The 18,604-nt window shown below is 33.2% G+C and overlaps 1 protein-coding gene and 1 long non-coding RNA gene across 3 annotated transcripts; one reads left to right on the top strand and one right to left on the bottom strand.

Annotated features, from left to right (window-relative positions):
• Positions 1-2,451: 2,451 nt before the first annotated feature.
• Positions 2,452-6,803, bottom strand: LOC112041201 (disease resistance protein At4g27190). The gene is made up of 6 exons (XM_024074116.1): positions 6,578-6,803; positions 5,387-6,494; positions 4,189-5,176; positions 3,845-4,084; positions 3,581-3,636; positions 2,452-2,650 (listed from the first exon to the last, which is right to left on the bottom strand). Exons 1-6 carry the CDS (start codon positions 6,801-6,803, stop codon positions 2,452-2,454), a joined length of 2,817 nt encoding a protein of 938 aa, XP_023929884.1.
• Positions 6,804-13,381: 6,578 nt separating this feature from the next.
• LOC136068564 (uncharacterized) lies at positions 13,382-17,582 on the top strand. 2 transcript variants are annotated; one of them, XR_010629925.1, is made up of 5 exons: positions 13,382-13,902; positions 14,006-14,112; positions 14,867-15,008; positions 15,958-16,027; positions 16,748-17,582. It is a non-coding gene; the product is annotated as an uncharacterized LOC136068564 (long non-coding RNA). The 2 variants fall into 2 exon arrangements; XR_010629924.1 differs by lacking the exon at positions 15,958-16,027 and having other exon boundaries at positions 13,397-13,902.
• Positions 17,583-18,604: the final 1,022 nt, after the last annotated feature.

Genomic DNA, 18,604 nt, shown 5'->3' on the forward strand with positions numbered 1-18,604 from the left:
AGCAATCAAGTTTTAAGTATGTTAACTGGGTGAAAGTAATCACCTCACCTGCTTCACCCCTCTTTCCTAATACAACTTCTGTTATCCTTTCCTGTTCACTTACACTCATTTTCTTGAGTTTGACTAGACTTTTGGCTGTTGAGGGTGTAAATAAATTAATTAGTCCATGATATTTCCATATTTCTAGATTTGTCAAATTTTAGAAAGATATTGAGGATGGCACTAAATTTGTCAATTTGCTACAAAGAAACACTCGTAGATTTTCTGGAATATGAAAAATTGGGCTTGGTTGTCTATCTTCTTTCCAAAAATGTGTCAGCAATGGTAGATCAAACAACTCTAGTTCTCTTAGTTGCGTGAGTATCCCAGCACGATTTTCATTTCCAAAAAGTTCTTCATTGATATGGGAACATTTCCTCCCAAGAACTTTTGCTCACAACAAGTTTCTCCAAATTATTTGATTTTGAACGGTTTTAGACCTCTTAAAACACAACCAGATTGGTTAGCTTAGATTAATTAGCCAAGTTGTTACTTAGTCAAATTATGCAATTCTAGGTTAAAGCAATCAAATAATCATATCAAGATATAAAGCAGCGGAAAATAAATGAACACAAGATATGATGACCCAGGAAACCACACGGTAAAAACCTGGGGAGGATTTGACCTAGCTATCCTCAAGGTAAACCTGAATCCACTATGCGAAAGAATTGAAGTTCATACAGAAGGACTACAAGCTCCCCGCTTGACTTCCTAATGCTACCCACCAGTAGAACTTATTGACACGACCACGTGCAAGCTTCGAATTCACGAACTCCTTCTTTCTTGGATTCTTCAATCAGCTACAAGCACCCACGCTTGATATTCTTTAAACTTCAATGGTAGCAACCAAGTTGATCATCAAGATATTGATATTATCTCTATCTTGAAAACCCTAAGTTTTGTGTAAAGGAAAGCTCCTCTAGATCTCACAAGAGATTTACACAAAACAGCAATGTATGAGCAACAATACAATTGGAGCCACCTTCAAAAACGTGGCTAGGGTTTAGTTTATATACCTAGGGTAAAAACATAAAACCCTAAACGTTTAATAAAGTAGGGTTGAGTTGGAAATTCTGCAGAAAAATCAACCTGTGCGATTTTCGATCGATCGAGTCTATTCTTCGATCGATCGAGCCAGGCCGAAAGTCCCAAGTACTTCTGCAGCCACTCGATTCCAACTTTACAATAATAAACCAACTTTGAGCAAGCCTAAACAAGACTAAATACATTGTTTTGATCATGGTTTGCCAACATTACAAATTAGAGTTCTAAATACATAAAATCCTAAGACCTTAGAACCTAACATATTTTTAAAGAAAATTAATCCAATTAGAAACAGCTAGATGGCCAATCACATAAAGGATCTTTAATTTGTAAAAAAAATCTTCCAAAACTTGGCCTTGTTCTATCTCCTTCATGCAATTTCCACCCAGTAACAATTCCTCCAAGTTGGGAAATGTACCCTATAAGAAATCATGATATTATTCAAAAGAAAGTAGGAGTTAGTATTCAATTCCTCAGAAGTTTGGGCCAATTACTAGAATTTATAGTAGGGGCTACAAAATGGATTATCTCCGTGAAGTCCATACAAATGGTAATATTAATATGGTCCTAACTTATTACTGGAATATATCTAGAGGAAATATAGAAATAAAATATAAAGGTAAAAATTAACAGATGCCCTAAAAATATTGGTTTAAAAAATATTTTTAGAAAATTTTATGGAAAAAGAAAAAAGTAAAACTACTACGCACACTTGGCATAATGATCACTTCACAAGTATAAGTGTTTGTCAAGTTTTTAGGAGGAATTTTTTTTTTTACACAACTTTTTATATCTTTCATCAAATTAGTATCAAAACTTACCTAAAATAATTCAATAACAAATGCCCTAAGAGCACACCGTTAACGAAACCCAAATATATAATATAACAAAAAAATTAAAGATTAAAGAATAAAGTCCTAAATACAATTGACCAATATAAGATGTCTACCAAAAATGATGCAGCAATATACTTTTGTGAAACAAATACAAGGTGAGCAATATACTCTTCTGGAACAAAAATTTCAATTTGGTACAATTCGTCACCTTGGTACTTCAATAATACTAGACACGTGGACAAAAATACTAGGAATACATATCTTAATGCAAGTATATAGATTTATGAGCTTTACTAAGTAACTCCTCATCTAGAACTTGTTTTTGGTATGAGAGATGAGTACTACTACAAATAGGGTTATAATTTCTTGCAAACCTAAATCTTTATAAAGAGTAGTTGAATTAAACTCTTACCTCTTCAACCAAGAAAAGGGGATGTTTTGAAGAAAATGTCTCAAGATGGCTCTGTTCAACTATTTCATGAATCCTCAAAATTTTTGAAGAAATTATCTCAGTTTGATCACAATCAATCACCTATAGTACTTTCAACAATGGCCATTTTGAAGTACGCAGCCCTCGGGAAAACCACTTGAGTTTTGGCATATTCTTAAGCATCAGGAGAGTTACTTTAGGAAACACAAGTCTTGCTGCTGCTTCTGCACCATCTTCAAGTGCAACAATTTCCTCCAGTCCACATTCGACAACATGAAGATCCTCCAATCGAACGAGAAATCTAGCCACAGTGGTTGGAAATAAAATATTCAAACTCTCACATTTCCAAACACTATTATTTGTAGATTTTGAAAGCTGAAAATTCCATGAGGGCCCTTATTCCATATCTGCTTCATCTTCAGTAGATGACGCAAATACAATTTTTTCAAAGGAAAGACTGTCACAGCATGTGTGTCTATAACATCATGCCTTTGAATTTCAAACACTTCTAGTAGTGAACCACAATCATATACGTCAAGTCTCTCTAGGTTTTGGAATCTTGTCAGCATATTAGATTCAAAGATATTCATAAGATTTTCACAATTTTTAACGAGCAGAAATTGAAACTTCAAAAAGGAATCTTCAGCTAATTGATTGTGCCATATGATTTTCAAGTTCTCCATGTGGGAGATTTCCAATGTTTCCAAACAAGTGAATGCAACCTACAAGTCCATTCCGTGTTAATTACGTACCTAATCATAATAACTCACATAATGAAAGATAAGATATATATAGAGAGAGAGGTCATAACTTGAAGCAATGTTAATTACTCAATCTTTTTTTTAATAAAATTCAAATTTTGACAAATTTACTGTTTGATTACATTATCTGCGTATGTTCTCAATGCTTGAAAAATTTTAAGGTGATCAAAGATCAATAGTCATGTCATCAATCAATTATTTAAAATCAAGTTTTTGTAGTTTAAAATAATGCATATAAGACGAGTTTATGGATCAAATGGTAAATAACATCAGATTAACATGAAAATTGACATGTATGTTAAGAATATATAAAATATGTAATCCAACAGTGATTTTTCAAATTATAAATTTAATGATAAGTTATTAAGTAGTGTAACATTGCTTAAATTTACATCAGATGTAACTTAAACATAACCCTATATACATACACACAAAGTTAAACAATAGGGGGACAATTAAAATAGATTTACCTCTTCATTGAAGAGAGGTTGCATGGCAGTATGAGAGCTTTCCTCTGAGTTCGTGCCTGAACTAACAAAGTTAAAAATGAATGAATTCAATTTAGGGCATTTTTCTATCCATAGATGCTTGAAGGATGGAAATTTGATATGACTTCCTATGCAGAATCTTCTAAGGATTGTAAGATTTTTTAGTAGTAGCCCTTCCAGACGAGGGAACAAAACCCCTGAAATTATTTCTCCCTCTCCCAAATCTTCAGTACAGGTTTGAATTACCTCTTCCATTACCTTACAATCCTCTATGACAAGATATTTGAGCTGCCCCATAGAACTCGCTGTTGATGAAGACAACAGATATTTTAAAGTACCAGAGCCTTGCATCTTCAAGGAAGTCAAATTTTTAAATCTCTGTATGTTTGATAATTCCAAAGAGGACCTTGCCTGATGTTGGTTGTGCTGCATCTCTTCTAAGTCTATAGAGGACAGTTTCAATGTTTGCAAGTTAGGGAACTCAACCTGCAATAGCAATGTTTACAATACTAACTGCATGTAGTATAAAATGCCATGGGTGTGTGCCACTTCTGTGGGATCATTATATTGGAAATTAAAATTCAAGGTACCTGTTCTTGTAGGACTGGCATATTAAAATCATGATTGCATTCAGGAATGATTTCTTCAGCATCATTTATGATCGACACGCTTAAGAAGCTCATTAGCTTTGGAAGCCGATGTAGTACTAAGTGATGCAATCGAGGGAACAAGATCATATATCTGTCTTTTATTCCAGTTCCACCCTCTTCTTTTATTATTATTGCGCCCAAGATGTTGCATTCTCTTATCTCCAATTCTTGAAGTTGTGAAAGGCCCTTAGCCATGGACAATGAGAAGACAAATTTTAGTTTGTCACATTGTTCCACTTTTAAGTTTGTTAAGTTACTAAAGGATGTCAAAGGAAGTTGGCCACAACACATTTCTTCCAATTCGGTCACCTTTTTGAGAGAAAATATTTCCAAAGCAGGAAAAATAACATCAGCAATAACCAACTCCCTTAAGTTCACAATATACTTAATCTCAGCATTGTTTTGGACATGGAGATGTTTAAGTTGTTGAAAGCCTTTCACATCTAATTCATATATGACGCTCTCAACACCCTTTAACTCATCCAAGCACAAATACTCTATTCCATTCAACCACATTTTGATCGCACTCTCTAATTGAAAGCTTGTACTTAGCTTGAGTGTTAGTGCTCTAGAGTTTTCATGTTTATCAGTCCAATCCCACACATCTCCTATAGAGATTTTGTATCTTTTCAAATTCTTAAAAACTATATCTTTTGGCAGCATGTTGGCATCTGGAATGTGAACTTCTAAAGTGGTCAACCGTGACAAATGCTTTAGCTCAGCAAGGCTAGCTCTTTCGTTGTAAACTCCTTGAATCTCCCATTGAGTGAAGCTTATGCTGACATATAGCTCTTCTAACTGTATCAAGCCTGATAGGACATTTGGTGGAATCACTTCAAGTTTAGTACAATTCCTCAAATCCAACAATCGTAAATGAGTTAAGAGCCCTATTTCTCTAGGAAACTCTGTCAATTCAGACTGGGAAAGACTGAGAATTTCGAAATTCTTTTAATCTCCAATAACAGCTGTCTCCGAATTCACACTGATCCAAACACAATGTTTGTAGGCTTGTGAGAGATTAATTGAAGAAGGAAGTGGTGAAAGACTCATTTTAGTCAAATCTACAACTTTGAGCTCCCTCATTCCTTCAAAAAAAGTTCTTGAAAATTGAAAACAATGATCTTTAACATGCACAGACAAGAATCTCAGATTTGGGCATTCCAATGTATCAGGAATTTCTTTGATACTCATAGCATGAACAGAGATTGCTGTGTACATTCTCATGTTTACCTCACCTGGCCATTTTACTGTACCATCACTTCTCATGGTTAGTACAGTCTGAGCCTTGGATGCAATGAATATGGCAGCATCACGAACAAGGTTATGCATAAGGACGCATTGACAAGTATGAGGACCATCAAGCAATAAACAAGAGTCTTTGAGACTTTGTACTAGGGCATCCATTTTAATTCTTGTTTCTTCCAACGTACTAATGCAATGAAATAATTGCAGCCCAAAACAATATTTTAACAAATCCGTGTAATCAATGCCAGGATTCATTTCATGAGCACAGAGCAAAAAGAATGACTTAGTAACCCCTGGATTTTCAAGGTTATCGTAATTCAACTGTATTGATGAATATATAACTTCTTGCATTTTTGTGCGATTATTAGAGGAGGGTTGTCTTAGTTGCTGTAGGGCGTCTTTCCATTCAGTCTCATTCTTATTTTTTAATGCCTTTGCAACTGTTACAAGTCCAAGAGGTAGACCTGCGCACTCTTTTGATACCTCGGTTGATATTGATTGCAAATTTTGGTCTTTGAGAGAATCACCCACCATCTTCTCAAATAAACTCCATGCTTCTTCTTGAGGTAACTCATTAAGCACAAAACCCTTTTGAGTGCCCATCTCACATGATAATATATCTCTGTTCCTGGATGTTACCACTACTTTGCATCCATTACAAGGAATTCCTATTTCGTCCAAATCAAGTTTCTTCCATATATCATCCAGTATAACAAGTATCTTCTGATTCTTCTCTTTTGATAACCTTGCTCCTAGAAGATCTGCTCTTCCGCTTAAAGTTTCCTTATCTAGCTTTAGAACTAGTTTGTCTGCAATTTCTCCTTGAATTCGTATCAAGTCTGGGCTTTGCATCACAATTGCTATAACCACCTCATTGAATAACTTTTCTTCCTTGACTTGCTTATTAGAAACTTCTCTCACCAGTGTAGTCTTTCCCACACCTGCCATCCCCCGCAGCCCTACCAAATTGATATTGTCATCTTTCAGTGCCACATAAGTCCCTTCATAGTCAACATTCTTGATTCAAATCTGTTGTTTTTTAGGACCTTATCAATATCTTCCACTATCTTCTTTGCTTTCTTACTTTGCTGATGCCGTGGCTTCAAGTTCAGCAGTGTCCAGTAGGAACCTGTCGTCTTTGCTCTTTTGTTATCTTCAATAACTAAATCCTTGGCCTTTCCCATAATCTCATTCACTTCTGCTGACCAAGTCTTAACAAACTGTTTAATTTCTTCACAGCTTCCGCCACTAGCATCAATTGCATTTTGCTCCTCTTTTCTAGTTTCCAACTCCTCTACCTTTTTCTTCATATTCTCAATGTTGCAGGTATATATAGTGAAACGAATAACCTAGCCATTGTTCAACTGGTGTAAGTGTAACCATGTTGTTTATGAGCCACTGTGCAACTGGTTTAATAATGTTCTTGACGACCCACTGTCCAATGGACTCGACAATATTTGCTGCAACCGCACTAGCAATCACAACAGTTACAGTGACAATAACACTTACAATGTCTATTCCTGTATTAATCACCACAGTTACAGTAACAATTATACTTACAACCGCACTAGCTACCACACCAATCACGGTTTAGAGCTTAACTTTCACACCTGAATTATTGCTTCACCACCCCAACCAATGATGTCAAGTTCTGTATATTCAATGTGTGTAAAATTAGAAATCAAGAGTTGGTAAATGGTAAGATTAAAAAAAAAAAACATAGAAATCAAATATAATGAAAGTGAATTTTTTTTTTTTTTTTTAATATAAACAAAAACTGGAATACTCACAAAATCATACAAGGATGGTGGGCGGATTTTGTTTAATGGAATTCTTGACTGTAATAAGACAGATTTAAATGTTAATGGGTTTGGGATGGAATTGGGTTCAAATCGATTAATTATAGAAAAATCTTAGATTTATATTATTCTTATTTATCAACTCTTTCTCTGTAATCCTCAGTTGTCAGTACTACAGAAATCCATGTGATATAAAAGAATCTGAATGTTATTTTGCATTTTAAGTATACTAGTTGCAAACCCACGCGATGTGTGGGAATATATAATTATTTTGTAATATGATATAACCCATAATTTATTTTCTAAAATTTATTGAAGATAGTTTTCTCCTAAAAAATTGAACTATTTCTAAAAATATTTTCCAACTCTCTATCTTTACAAATATATCATTATATTATTTTGAGTTTTTTTTCTTTCTTTGATATGATATTTGTAACCCAATAATGGAGGGACAAGCCAACACCATTAGATTTCCTATTTTTCTTCCCATGATAAGATTGTATCATATTTCAATTCTTCTAAATTTTGGGGTGCAACCTTCGTACCAGTTTCTAAATCCGTAATTCTTAAAAGTGATGTCTAGTTAGTTGCCAATAGAAAAGAATAAGGCCAAAAAAAAAAGGGCAAAGTGAAGTTTTATAGGTTAAAATCATTATGTACAAAAACTTATTTACAATAAGGTATATAAATAAAATACATATTGAACAAACCTTACTTTAGCAAAAGGATCAAATTTAATAGACCCTCATTTATATCAATTTCCATCAAAGACCAAATTGTCAAATAGTAATGTGCCATTGATTCCACACATGTCACTTGTATTGCCATAACGTGGTCAAAGTTGGTGGCAAATTTGCTAAACTCGGCCAATTGTTCTTGCCTCGGAGAAGATCTCTATTGGCATTCCAGGTTATGAATTTCAAATGGCTAAGGGAAGTTATTAGATTGTATTGGTTGCTACGTCCCAAAAATAGCAATTGCTACAACCTTCATTGGAAGTCCAGGGGTGGAGCCAGGGGGGGTCGAGGGGGGGTGGGGGGGGGCAATCGCCCCCTGGCTCACCCAAAAAAATACCTTAAATTATTAAATACCCTTGCCTATTTTTTGTTTTTGGGTTTTTTAAATGCCACTTTGTTTCTTTAACTTTGAAACAGTGCATAATTTCTAAATGAACTATTGAGGAATCTTAAGTCCTCCACTAGCATACCTTGCACTGAAATTTTTTTAGTTTGTCCCTACCATATTATAATTTGAACATTTTATGGAAACAAATTAACCAAAATAATAGAAATTCACATATATTGCACTCAGTATCTATCTAACTACTAATAGCTGCATTCATAACTTGAGTTTTGGCTCTAAAAATAAATAAATAAATAGATCACTCATGTTAGAAATATCTCAATAGATAAATACATTATTATGAATAAGTTTTTTTTGTTTGTAGAGTTTTTTTTTTTTGTATAATTACATTAAATATATCACTTAATATTTAAATGAATAGCTTTTAATTTTTCAAATTGGTCTCAAATATTATATATTCACATAAAAATTTGTGTAAGTGCATATATCATAAATAAATTTTGCCTCCCCTCAACTCAAATCCTGGCTCCGCCACTAATTGGAACACATCAAATATATCATATTATGTTCAATAAGGAAAGAAATAGTAAAATCCAAAAGAAATAGTATTGTTAAGTTTTGTCTAAAACTCATGTACATAGTATTCTAGATATTTAAGAAGAGAAAATTCTAAAAAGAAAATCAAATTGTTGAAAAAATAGCATAATTCAAAATTTAAAACTAAAAACCCAATTATTGTTTGTAGGGTCACAAATTTTAGNAGAGTTTTTTTTTTTTGTATAATTACATTAAATATATCACTTAATATTTAAATGAATAGCTTTTAATTTTTCAAATTGGTCTCAAATATTATATATTCACATAAAAATTTGTGTAAGTGCATATATCATAAATAAATTTTGCCTCCCCTCAACTCAAATCCTGGCTCCGCCACTAATTGGAACACATCAAATATATCATATTATGTTCAATAAGGAAAGAAATAGTAAAATCCAAAAGAAATAGTATTGTTAAGTTTTGTCTAAAACTCATGTACATAGTATTCTAGATATTTAAGAAGAGAAAATTCTAAAAAGAAAATCAAATTGTTGAAAAAATAGCATAATTCAAAATTTAAAACTAAAAACCCAATTATTGTTTGTAGGGTCACAAATTTTAGGCCCAGGCCCAAAAAGGATTTGGACAATGGTTCAATGAGCCCAATACAATAAATTAGTAGAAAATGTGCTAAAGAACTAGGTTTTAGTGATTTGCAATAACAGCTAGTAAATATTTCAACGATGAACAAGTGCGAACTACATGTAAAACTTGATGAAATGGTTGTCCGAGGAGATAGATTAATACAATAGTTCTGAAAGTTGGTACAGCTCTTAATGCTATAGTAATTCCTTCTCTTCTTTTCCTTTTCTATTTTTTCTGATCCCCTTCTTATGGGAGATCTTTTACATTATATAGTCCTTTTTAGGCCATCTTGATCATACACTTGTTAACCATCTAAACCCTCACTTGAGTACATATCCCATCAAACATCTTCTTTTGTTATTTGTGAGTGGCGGTAGCTGAGACTGCACTGTTCAGGAGTCTTCTCCATATAAATGCGGCCAGAAAAGTTGCTGCAGTGCATTTAATGCAGTGGTAGCATCTTTTGGGACATTTATGTATTCTTATCATCTTCGTACGTGTTTGAAGTTCATTCTGATCATTGGAACTTCCTGGGAGGTCACTTAAATCACCCAAATACTTGCTTGACTGATATTCCTTCTATCCGAGAAGGTCAACCTCCTCAGACTATATCCTCCACCCTTTCCTGGCGTGGTCCTCTATTCCGGGGCCTTTCCTAATTATTTACTCCTCCTCAGACGTATCCACATCCACAAATAGGGCCCAAGGCCCAGTGTACAAGTTTGGGCTATTACCCCCACATTGTTCATGTACATAGTATTATAGATAGGTATTCAAAAATCAAGAACCAATTAGTTTTTCTATCCACACAACAATTAGCATAAAGCTAGGTACTAATGGAATTTAAAAATAATTCAGTTCTTTGAATTTTCCCACTCCTAAAATACCAAAAAATTTCTCATAAGCTAAATAATTCCCAAAGTTATTCGTCAACCAAACAGGCCAACTAAGGTCCCAAACACAAAAATTCTAGCCACAACACAATAGTTTACTTAAGCTGATGTACTTTGAAGAATTAGAGTTTCCTTAAAAAATTAAGATAAAAAAATTTAAACTGTTACATCCCAAGTTCCATACACAAAAAAAATTTAATATTCAAACTCTACTCTCTTTTCTCTTCCATTTTCTCACAATTTTTGAGCCACCAAACAATCAAATCAAACAATAAATAACAAATTATTAGTATAAGGAAATGAAAATCTAATATAGCTGATGTGTATTGAACCATAAAAAGCAAATTATCAAGCACCACCCAAGAAAAGCAAAAAATTTATTCCTCTTTCCTTCAAAAGGTTCTAAGAAAAGAATGGTTACCAATTACTTAGTATGACCTTCAATAGATTAAAAAGTTTCTAGTGATTGCGAGTCTTGATCATTGACATTTGTCGAGAAATTGACAAACGAAATAGAGATAAAAATGAAATTTAGTTCAACATATAAGACGACTAGAAAAAGAGAACAATAGCAATTTCTCTTTGATGAAAACGAGTAACACTCTTACCATAAAACAAAGACCAAAATAAAAATATCCCATTGAAGTTAATTATCATACATTATAGCATACATATTGAAAGTAACATTCCTACAATCTAGAGAAAGGCAGCCATAAAACAATTTATAACAAACATGATCAAATGCCCAACTCAAATCAATTTTGAAAAAGAAAAAAAATATATATTTTAATAGTTTTGAGACCATGAAAACTCAATCTCTTTCATCATGAAATCCCAAAATTGAACTACATTTTTTTTTTCCTAGTAATGAGATGGGAATAAATAAAAAAAGAGTAAGAATAATACAAATAGCATAACTGATTTTTAGTTTATACCCTTTGGACCTGGGCTACTTATGTTCACCTCTCATCTCATTTGCTTCAATTTCGCCTGCAAGCTCTAGAGTCACTATTTGTCTCTTGCACTCATTTGATTGGGTTTTGGTAGACAGACTTGAGACATGCTCGAAAGAACGGAATAAACACTCAAGAAGCTATCCCATTGAAGGTCATATCAATCAATTTGTAAAGAGAGAAAAATTGAAAAATTATAGAAAAAAAAAAATGAGAGGTGAGGAGGTTGCAATCTATTGGTGACTATAAGAATTCCATATAATGGCAGCATCTTAAGAGTTTGGGTTAATGGAGAGACACATGATAGATTTGGAAATAAAGTATCGGTGACTATAAGAATTCCATATAATAATGGCATCTCAAGAGTTTGGGTTAATGGAGAGACACCCAATAGATTTGGAGATAAAGTAACACTTGGATGTAAGAAGAAACTCAATAAATAGCAATCGGTAAAACAAAAAACAAAAAATAAAGAAAGAAAATAAATAATGACATGGCGTTGATGTGGCTTAATTGGAATGTAGCAACAATAAATGCTATGCTTCAACTTTTAGATATATATAGATTAGATTGGTTTTTAAGGACTTAATAGACACAATGTGCGGTAAAATTTTGCATGAATTGAATGATAAGTATTGTTTAATAAATATATATATATATATATATGTATGTATGTATGTATGTATGTATGTATGTATATAGTGGTCTTATACGGTTTAAAAATTGCATAAATTTGGTTAAAGAGTGTGTTAAGATTTAGCCTTGAGTAACTTTAGGTAGACTCTGCCTACGCTCAAACCTAACCCTTGTTGGGTTATGTGGAGCTTAATTTGTGTTTGATCCGGATTATAACTCAACCCGATATAGAAGTGTTACAATTTTTTAAAGGAGATGTTGAGGCTTAATCTATTAAATGAAGGCTTAGTTCAATAGGCCCAAACTTGCACTTAAGCTATGTGGGATACTTGGATTGTAACATACCACCACACTCCACAGCCCATGTCCATAAAAGCTCACTTTTTTAACACTAACATGATGGCATCCCTTTCTCTTTTTGGAAGCTCCTCTCGCCTATCAGCTATTCAATGACTTAGCAAGATATTTTAATCTAGCCTCCTCCAAGATCCAATCACAAAGTCACAACTCATTTGATCTCATGCTCAACAAGTTACGTTCAATTACTTGATGTGGTGGTGAAGAAACTTTTGGCCCGTTTTTAATCCATTGGGGATCTATTGTATGTGATATAAATACTATTGCATCATATTAGGGTTTGACGCATACTGCATCTTATATAATTTCCCTAAAAATAGTCAGATCACTGCAACTCCATAGACACAATAAATTGTTGAACCACGTAATTTTTTATGTCATGTGATTAACTTTGTGTGTGTCTTATTTTTCTTCTATTTTATGTCTTTCACATATTTAGGAATTCGTGTACATTCCAAACAACCCCTGATAACAATGTATACAAGATTGTTAAATATAAGTAGGATGGAACTATATTTGAGAATGTTGCCCCATAACTTAAACCTAACACGTTAATTTACAATTTTTTTTAAGTATATATTTATATTAAATATTAATATGTTTTTGTTCAAAAGGTCTCCATTATTTCTAGCTGCTATAACAATGAGATATCATATGCATAATATTCTCATTCTTAAATAAAATTTAACTTGTAACTTTAACTTTCATCCTATCTTTATGGGAGAAAAGGATGCATTATACTTTGGCTATGGGTTATGTGATTCAAGCACAATAGAGGCAAATATTGATCAGCATGAATCTAAGCCTAATGTACTTACTGAAGGCCCCCAAAAGCTGCATGTAAGATAATCAAATTAAGTAGGGGAAAAAGGACTTCTAAGAGCATCCACATTTGAGCTTGTATATGCCAAATGTTAAGAACATTTGGCATTTAAGCCCCAAAACCCATCAGCAATGGGAAGGCCATATCCCATATGCAAAAAAAAATTTGAGATTTAGCTACAGTACCATCTCAAATGTAAGATGGTACTGTAGCTGAATGGTATAAAAAAAAATAAATTTTTAATGCTTTTTATCCCAGGAATTTCTCTCTCCTCCCTCCTTATTTCTCATCTTTGCTCTCTCTTCGTTCTCTCTTTCTCCGTTCTCTCTTTCTCCTCTGCTCTGTGCTCTCTTCAGACCCAATACTTTGCCCCTCTCTCTCCGATAAGTTTTAGATGCTTCTCTCTCTCCGATAATGATTCCGACGAGCATCCGTGCTCCGATCCCTTTACCGATTCACAGGCACTCATAAATCCAACAATCTAGATACCCATTTCACTTTTCACTCCATTAAGATTTGTGGGTTTGGATTCACCGATTCAGTCATCCCTTTTTACCGATTCACTCATCCCTTTACTGATTCACTCATCTCAAGGGTTTGTGGGTTTGGATTAAGATTTTGTTTGCAAAATCTCTTCACGAAGCTCCGTCGGTCTCTGAAATCAAATCAAAATCAAAAGCTTGGTAAGATTTTGAGTTTTTGTGTTTATGTTTCTTTTCTCTTTCTGCAAGAAAATTTGTGTTTGTGTTTTGGTTTTGATCAAATAATTGCTGTTGATGTTTGCAGAGGTGGGATTCAGCTTGGTTGATTTTCTTTGCATTTGGTTCTCATTCACTCTCTCCTCGTCGGTCTCTCACTTTGCTTTGCTTCAAATTTGGGTCCTCAAAAGAAAGGTACGGAACCCAAACCCAAATCCCTTCTCATCTCAGATCCCTTATTTCTTCCACATTTTGATATCATCCATGTCTTTGTTCTAAATTCCTATTGTGAACATGAAAATTTTGTTGTACTATTCGGATTTTGTAAAATGCTTGTTGATTTATGCATTATTTTTTTGTAGCTCGTAATGGGATTTACATAAAAGTGGGTTTGCATGTGTATTATTTTGCTTCATAGATAATTGGTTATGTGAACTTGATAGGGAAGATTTTAGAATCATGCTGGAAGACCATTTGGAGTCTTTCTTCACCACTTCTCTCTTTCTCTCTCTGTTCATAGTCTCTGCCGCCTCAAGATTTTTGACCCCATACTATTGTTAACAGCATGTAGTTTTCTTAAATAACTAAGTCAAGTTAATGACATTCTTTCTTAATAACCTTTGTCTTTTCTTCGTGTTATTTATCTGTTCTTGGAGGACTACTGTATGGCTATGACATTGGTGCTACATCTTGTGCCACAATATCTATAGTGGTATGCTTTTAATGTAATTTTGAACTGTAGTGGCATTATATTCATCTGACTTAGCTTGTTTTCATTCTTTTGAATGAAAATTCTCATTTAAGAGCCAAAAAAGTATATTTGTATTTCCTTGCTTGAAGGACACACTCTAAAACTGCAGCTTAGATAAGATAAGCAATTATTTTTTGACCCCATACTACTGTTAACAGCATGTAGTTTTCTTAAATAACTAAGTCAAGTTAATGACAGCTGTTGAGAGAGAAGAAGAAGAAGAAAAAGAGTGTCAGCCCATTTTGGGCTCTCTCTGTAGAGCTTTCATTAGAGAAGGCAAAGGCTTTGACTGGTGTGCTGAAGGAGTTGTACTGTGCGAATGTCATGGGCAGTACTACAGGTGAGTGAGACCTTATAGGAAGTTCATTTCTATGTCTTAATATCTATATTTAATTTGGTTTACAATTTGGCAATTATTATTATTATTTTTCTTTTGAGGAACAACCCCACACGGGGAAGAAAATTTATTACTAAGGCATGTCTTTAACAACAAAACTGAAAATGTTTGGCAGAACAACCTCCGTCCAAACTCTTAAAGGAAAAGAGGACCTAGCATCCCTAGCTAGAGCATGAATACACAATACCACTAACTTTGTTGTTTTAATTGTAAAATGTATTGTGTTTTGTGGCTAGAGGAATGAGACACAGACAGTGCTTTCTTTAATTGAAGAACTTAAGACATAGCAACGTAAATTTTGTTTGCCCTTTTATTTTATAGTTAATAAAACTCAACTGGTTTGGGGTCCAAATTAAATTTGGCTATCACACTGAAAGAAACATGAATACGCAATACCACTAACTTCACCCACATTTGCTCTCTCTGCCTGTTTTTAGTTTACTTATTATACATTCATGATTCATAAGTTTGTGATGAAAGGACCTTCAACGTATGGCCCAAAAAACATGTATCTGCCTCATATGCAATGGATGAGAATGAATTTTCACTTGTTTTGAGGGTTCCAAATCATTTTGTAGCTCCATCCCTGCTGTTGAGTAAATGAAATTATTATGTTACATACTTTTTCGACATGAATATGTTGCCAATTTGAGAAGTCCATATGACAAAGGAACTGATTAAGGGAGTATTTTTTTGCAATAATTTAGTGAATTATAAATATATTACTTGTTCCCTGCTATGTTTTCTGTACAATTGTTGCATATGTCTGATATGAATCCGACAAAAATAATTTCGTAGCAATTCCTTTGGAAAACACAATTTTGGTTTTATTCTATGTTTTGGGTATTAACTTTCTACTTGCTTTTTTTTTTTTTGTTTCTTTTTTTTGGAGGGGAGGGGGTATGTAACTTTCTACTGGCTGCTTATAGATGACTTTTGAAATTCTGTGGTTGTGATGCAATGTAAGTTGTTTTTTTTCCTCTTAAATTAGTTATACTGCTAATACTTGCATCGGCCTCACGTAGAGATATTGTGATGATGGGATTACAATTTTGCATGAAATCAACTGCTTGCGTTTGGGGCTTGTTTGAACTTTGAAGTGCTAGGTTCATCATTGATTCCTTTTCCATTTGCTTTATGCATGTGCTGATTTCATGAAGCTGATTAATCAGCGAAATCGATCACTAGAACAACTATGATGTGATTGATAAGTTTCAGGTTTTTTCATTTTGGTTGAAATCTTACTATGAATTTTTCTGGGGGTTAAAAGTGTAGAGAAAAAGTGAATATTTAATGGATTCAATGATTTTGGAATGAGATGGTAAGATTAGATATCTATTGGATGCTCAATCATTATTGGAAAACTCTCAGATCAGATGCTAATAGTCGAGGGCAATCTAGCTCAAATAAATGGAATGTTGACCTTAATGCTTTATTTGAGCCCTACTACCTACTAAAGTGCTAATGGTGTTGGTTAAACCGTTAAACACTTAACGGAATCCACTGGTTTTTAAATGGGACTACTGCCTATCCTGATTCATGCATGTAATATATGAGAAGAAGAAACCACGTGGACATTTCATAGTTTGTGTGCAAAATAACTAATGAAGAATAGATAAGTTGGTCAAAACCATAATATGCATAAATATCCTAATTGCTGAAAACTCTTTGTTTTTATGTAGAGATTCTAAGAGAAACCTTGCTGGCAATGTTCACATGTGTGCTACTACAGAAAGAATCTCTGCTGATGCAAAGAGCTGGTGAGAGTGAAAGGGAGAGAGATTAATGTATTATCACCCTTTTGACATTGTACCAAGGAGAAAATATTGGTACTTGCTATTGTCACTCTTTTTACATTTTTACTATTAGGAAGAAGTATAAAAATTCGGGATATGTATGATATCTGTATTAATGTATAAAATTACTGCTCTTTATATTCTACTTAATATAGGTAGAGATTGTACCTGTATTTTTGCTACACTAATCAGTCTATATATGGACATCTCTTTCAATGGTTTAATGTGTAATTTATTTAAGCATGCTAGAAAGTTAATATTGTGTACTACCAAAAAGAAATTTAGTGTTGTGGTGAACTAATTTGCTAGCTTTGAGAGTTAATATTGTATATTACCAACTTAGTAAATTTACTGTGGTGGTGAACTAACTTTTAAGTTACTTTCAAAACTAATATTGATTTTTCTCTAAGTCCTTTCTTAGGCAAATACTCCTAGATTAGAAAACCTGTTCTTAAGGTGGAGGAAGAACTGCATTCATGATCCATCCAAGAGAAAATTTCTTAAGCATTCAAATTTAGCAAGAGAAAATTGGCTGGTTCTATATATATATATATGTGTGTGTGTGTGTGGATCATTAAAATTGGCAGGTTGAATACATTAATATTTGACAGGATGCATCTATAAATATATATGTAGATTTTACATTAATATTTGACAGGTTTGATGGAATGTATATGTATGTGGATTTTTAAAGTTGGCAAATTTGAGTACATTGATATTTGGCAGGTTCTTTCTTAAAAAAAAAAAAAAAGAAAAAAAAAAGGCAGGTTGTTGAATTAGTTGGAAAGAAATTGAAAAAAAAAATTGGCAGGTTGTTGAAATAGTTGGAAAGAAATTGAAAAGAAAAAAAAATTGGCAGGTTGTTGAGGATATTCCAACCGTTGGAATAGATGAATTTGAAAAAGAAGAATAGTTGAATTTGAAACAAAAAAATGATAGTTGGAAAAGTAATAATAAAGAAAGATTAAAAAAATAATATTTTAATAAAAGGATGAGATATAAAGTTTTGGGATGTTGGGTGTATTGTAAAATGGTATGATATAATTGATAAAGTAGCTTTTTGAGATGGTAAAATAAGATGAGATATAGCATCCGGATGTGGATGCTCTAATAATGGCAATTCATATGGTATTACAAAAGGATTATTCTAATTGTGGTGAAAATATTCTCTTAATGCCAGTCGATTGCTTATATTAATTGTCCTTGTATTCTCGGCCTGCTTATACCATGACTTTTAGTGATGATTGGTTTGCTATATATCAGACAATTAATGATTACATAATCTTGATGAGTAATGTGACTTGATAAAATTTTAGGACAATAAGTGTTTTAAGTTAAAATGCACGATGATATATTGTTTAGACATCTAGATGACTAATCACATTTAATACAAAACCAATGATTAGTAGCAACTTCTAAAATAAAAATAAGAAAAAGGTTCTCACACACACATACCCCACTCTAGATACACAATCACACGAATCACATCACCAAAAACCCAATGTGCGACAATAGGGGAAAAAATAGGGGGCCACACATTGTTACTTCAATTTGTGTTAAAAACATGACAACAACACTTTGTTATTTCAAAAGGTTTGCATTGTAATATTGGCCATGGCAACTACCATTGATATTCTTTAGAATCAAATGTACTGTTGAATATCTACATGTGTTTTATAGAAAAAGAGACTGTCCAAATTGAAGATATTCCAAAGCTTTTTAATGTCATTGTGGAATTTTTAG

This window comes from Quercus suber, unplaced genomic scaffold, assembly GCF_002906115.3.
Source record: "Quercus suber isolate HL8 unplaced genomic scaffold, Cork oak 2.0 scaffold_121, whole genome shotgun sequence".
In the NCBI taxonomy this organism is placed as follows: Eukaryota; Viridiplantae; Streptophyta; class Magnoliopsida; order Fagales; family Fagaceae; genus Quercus; species Quercus suber.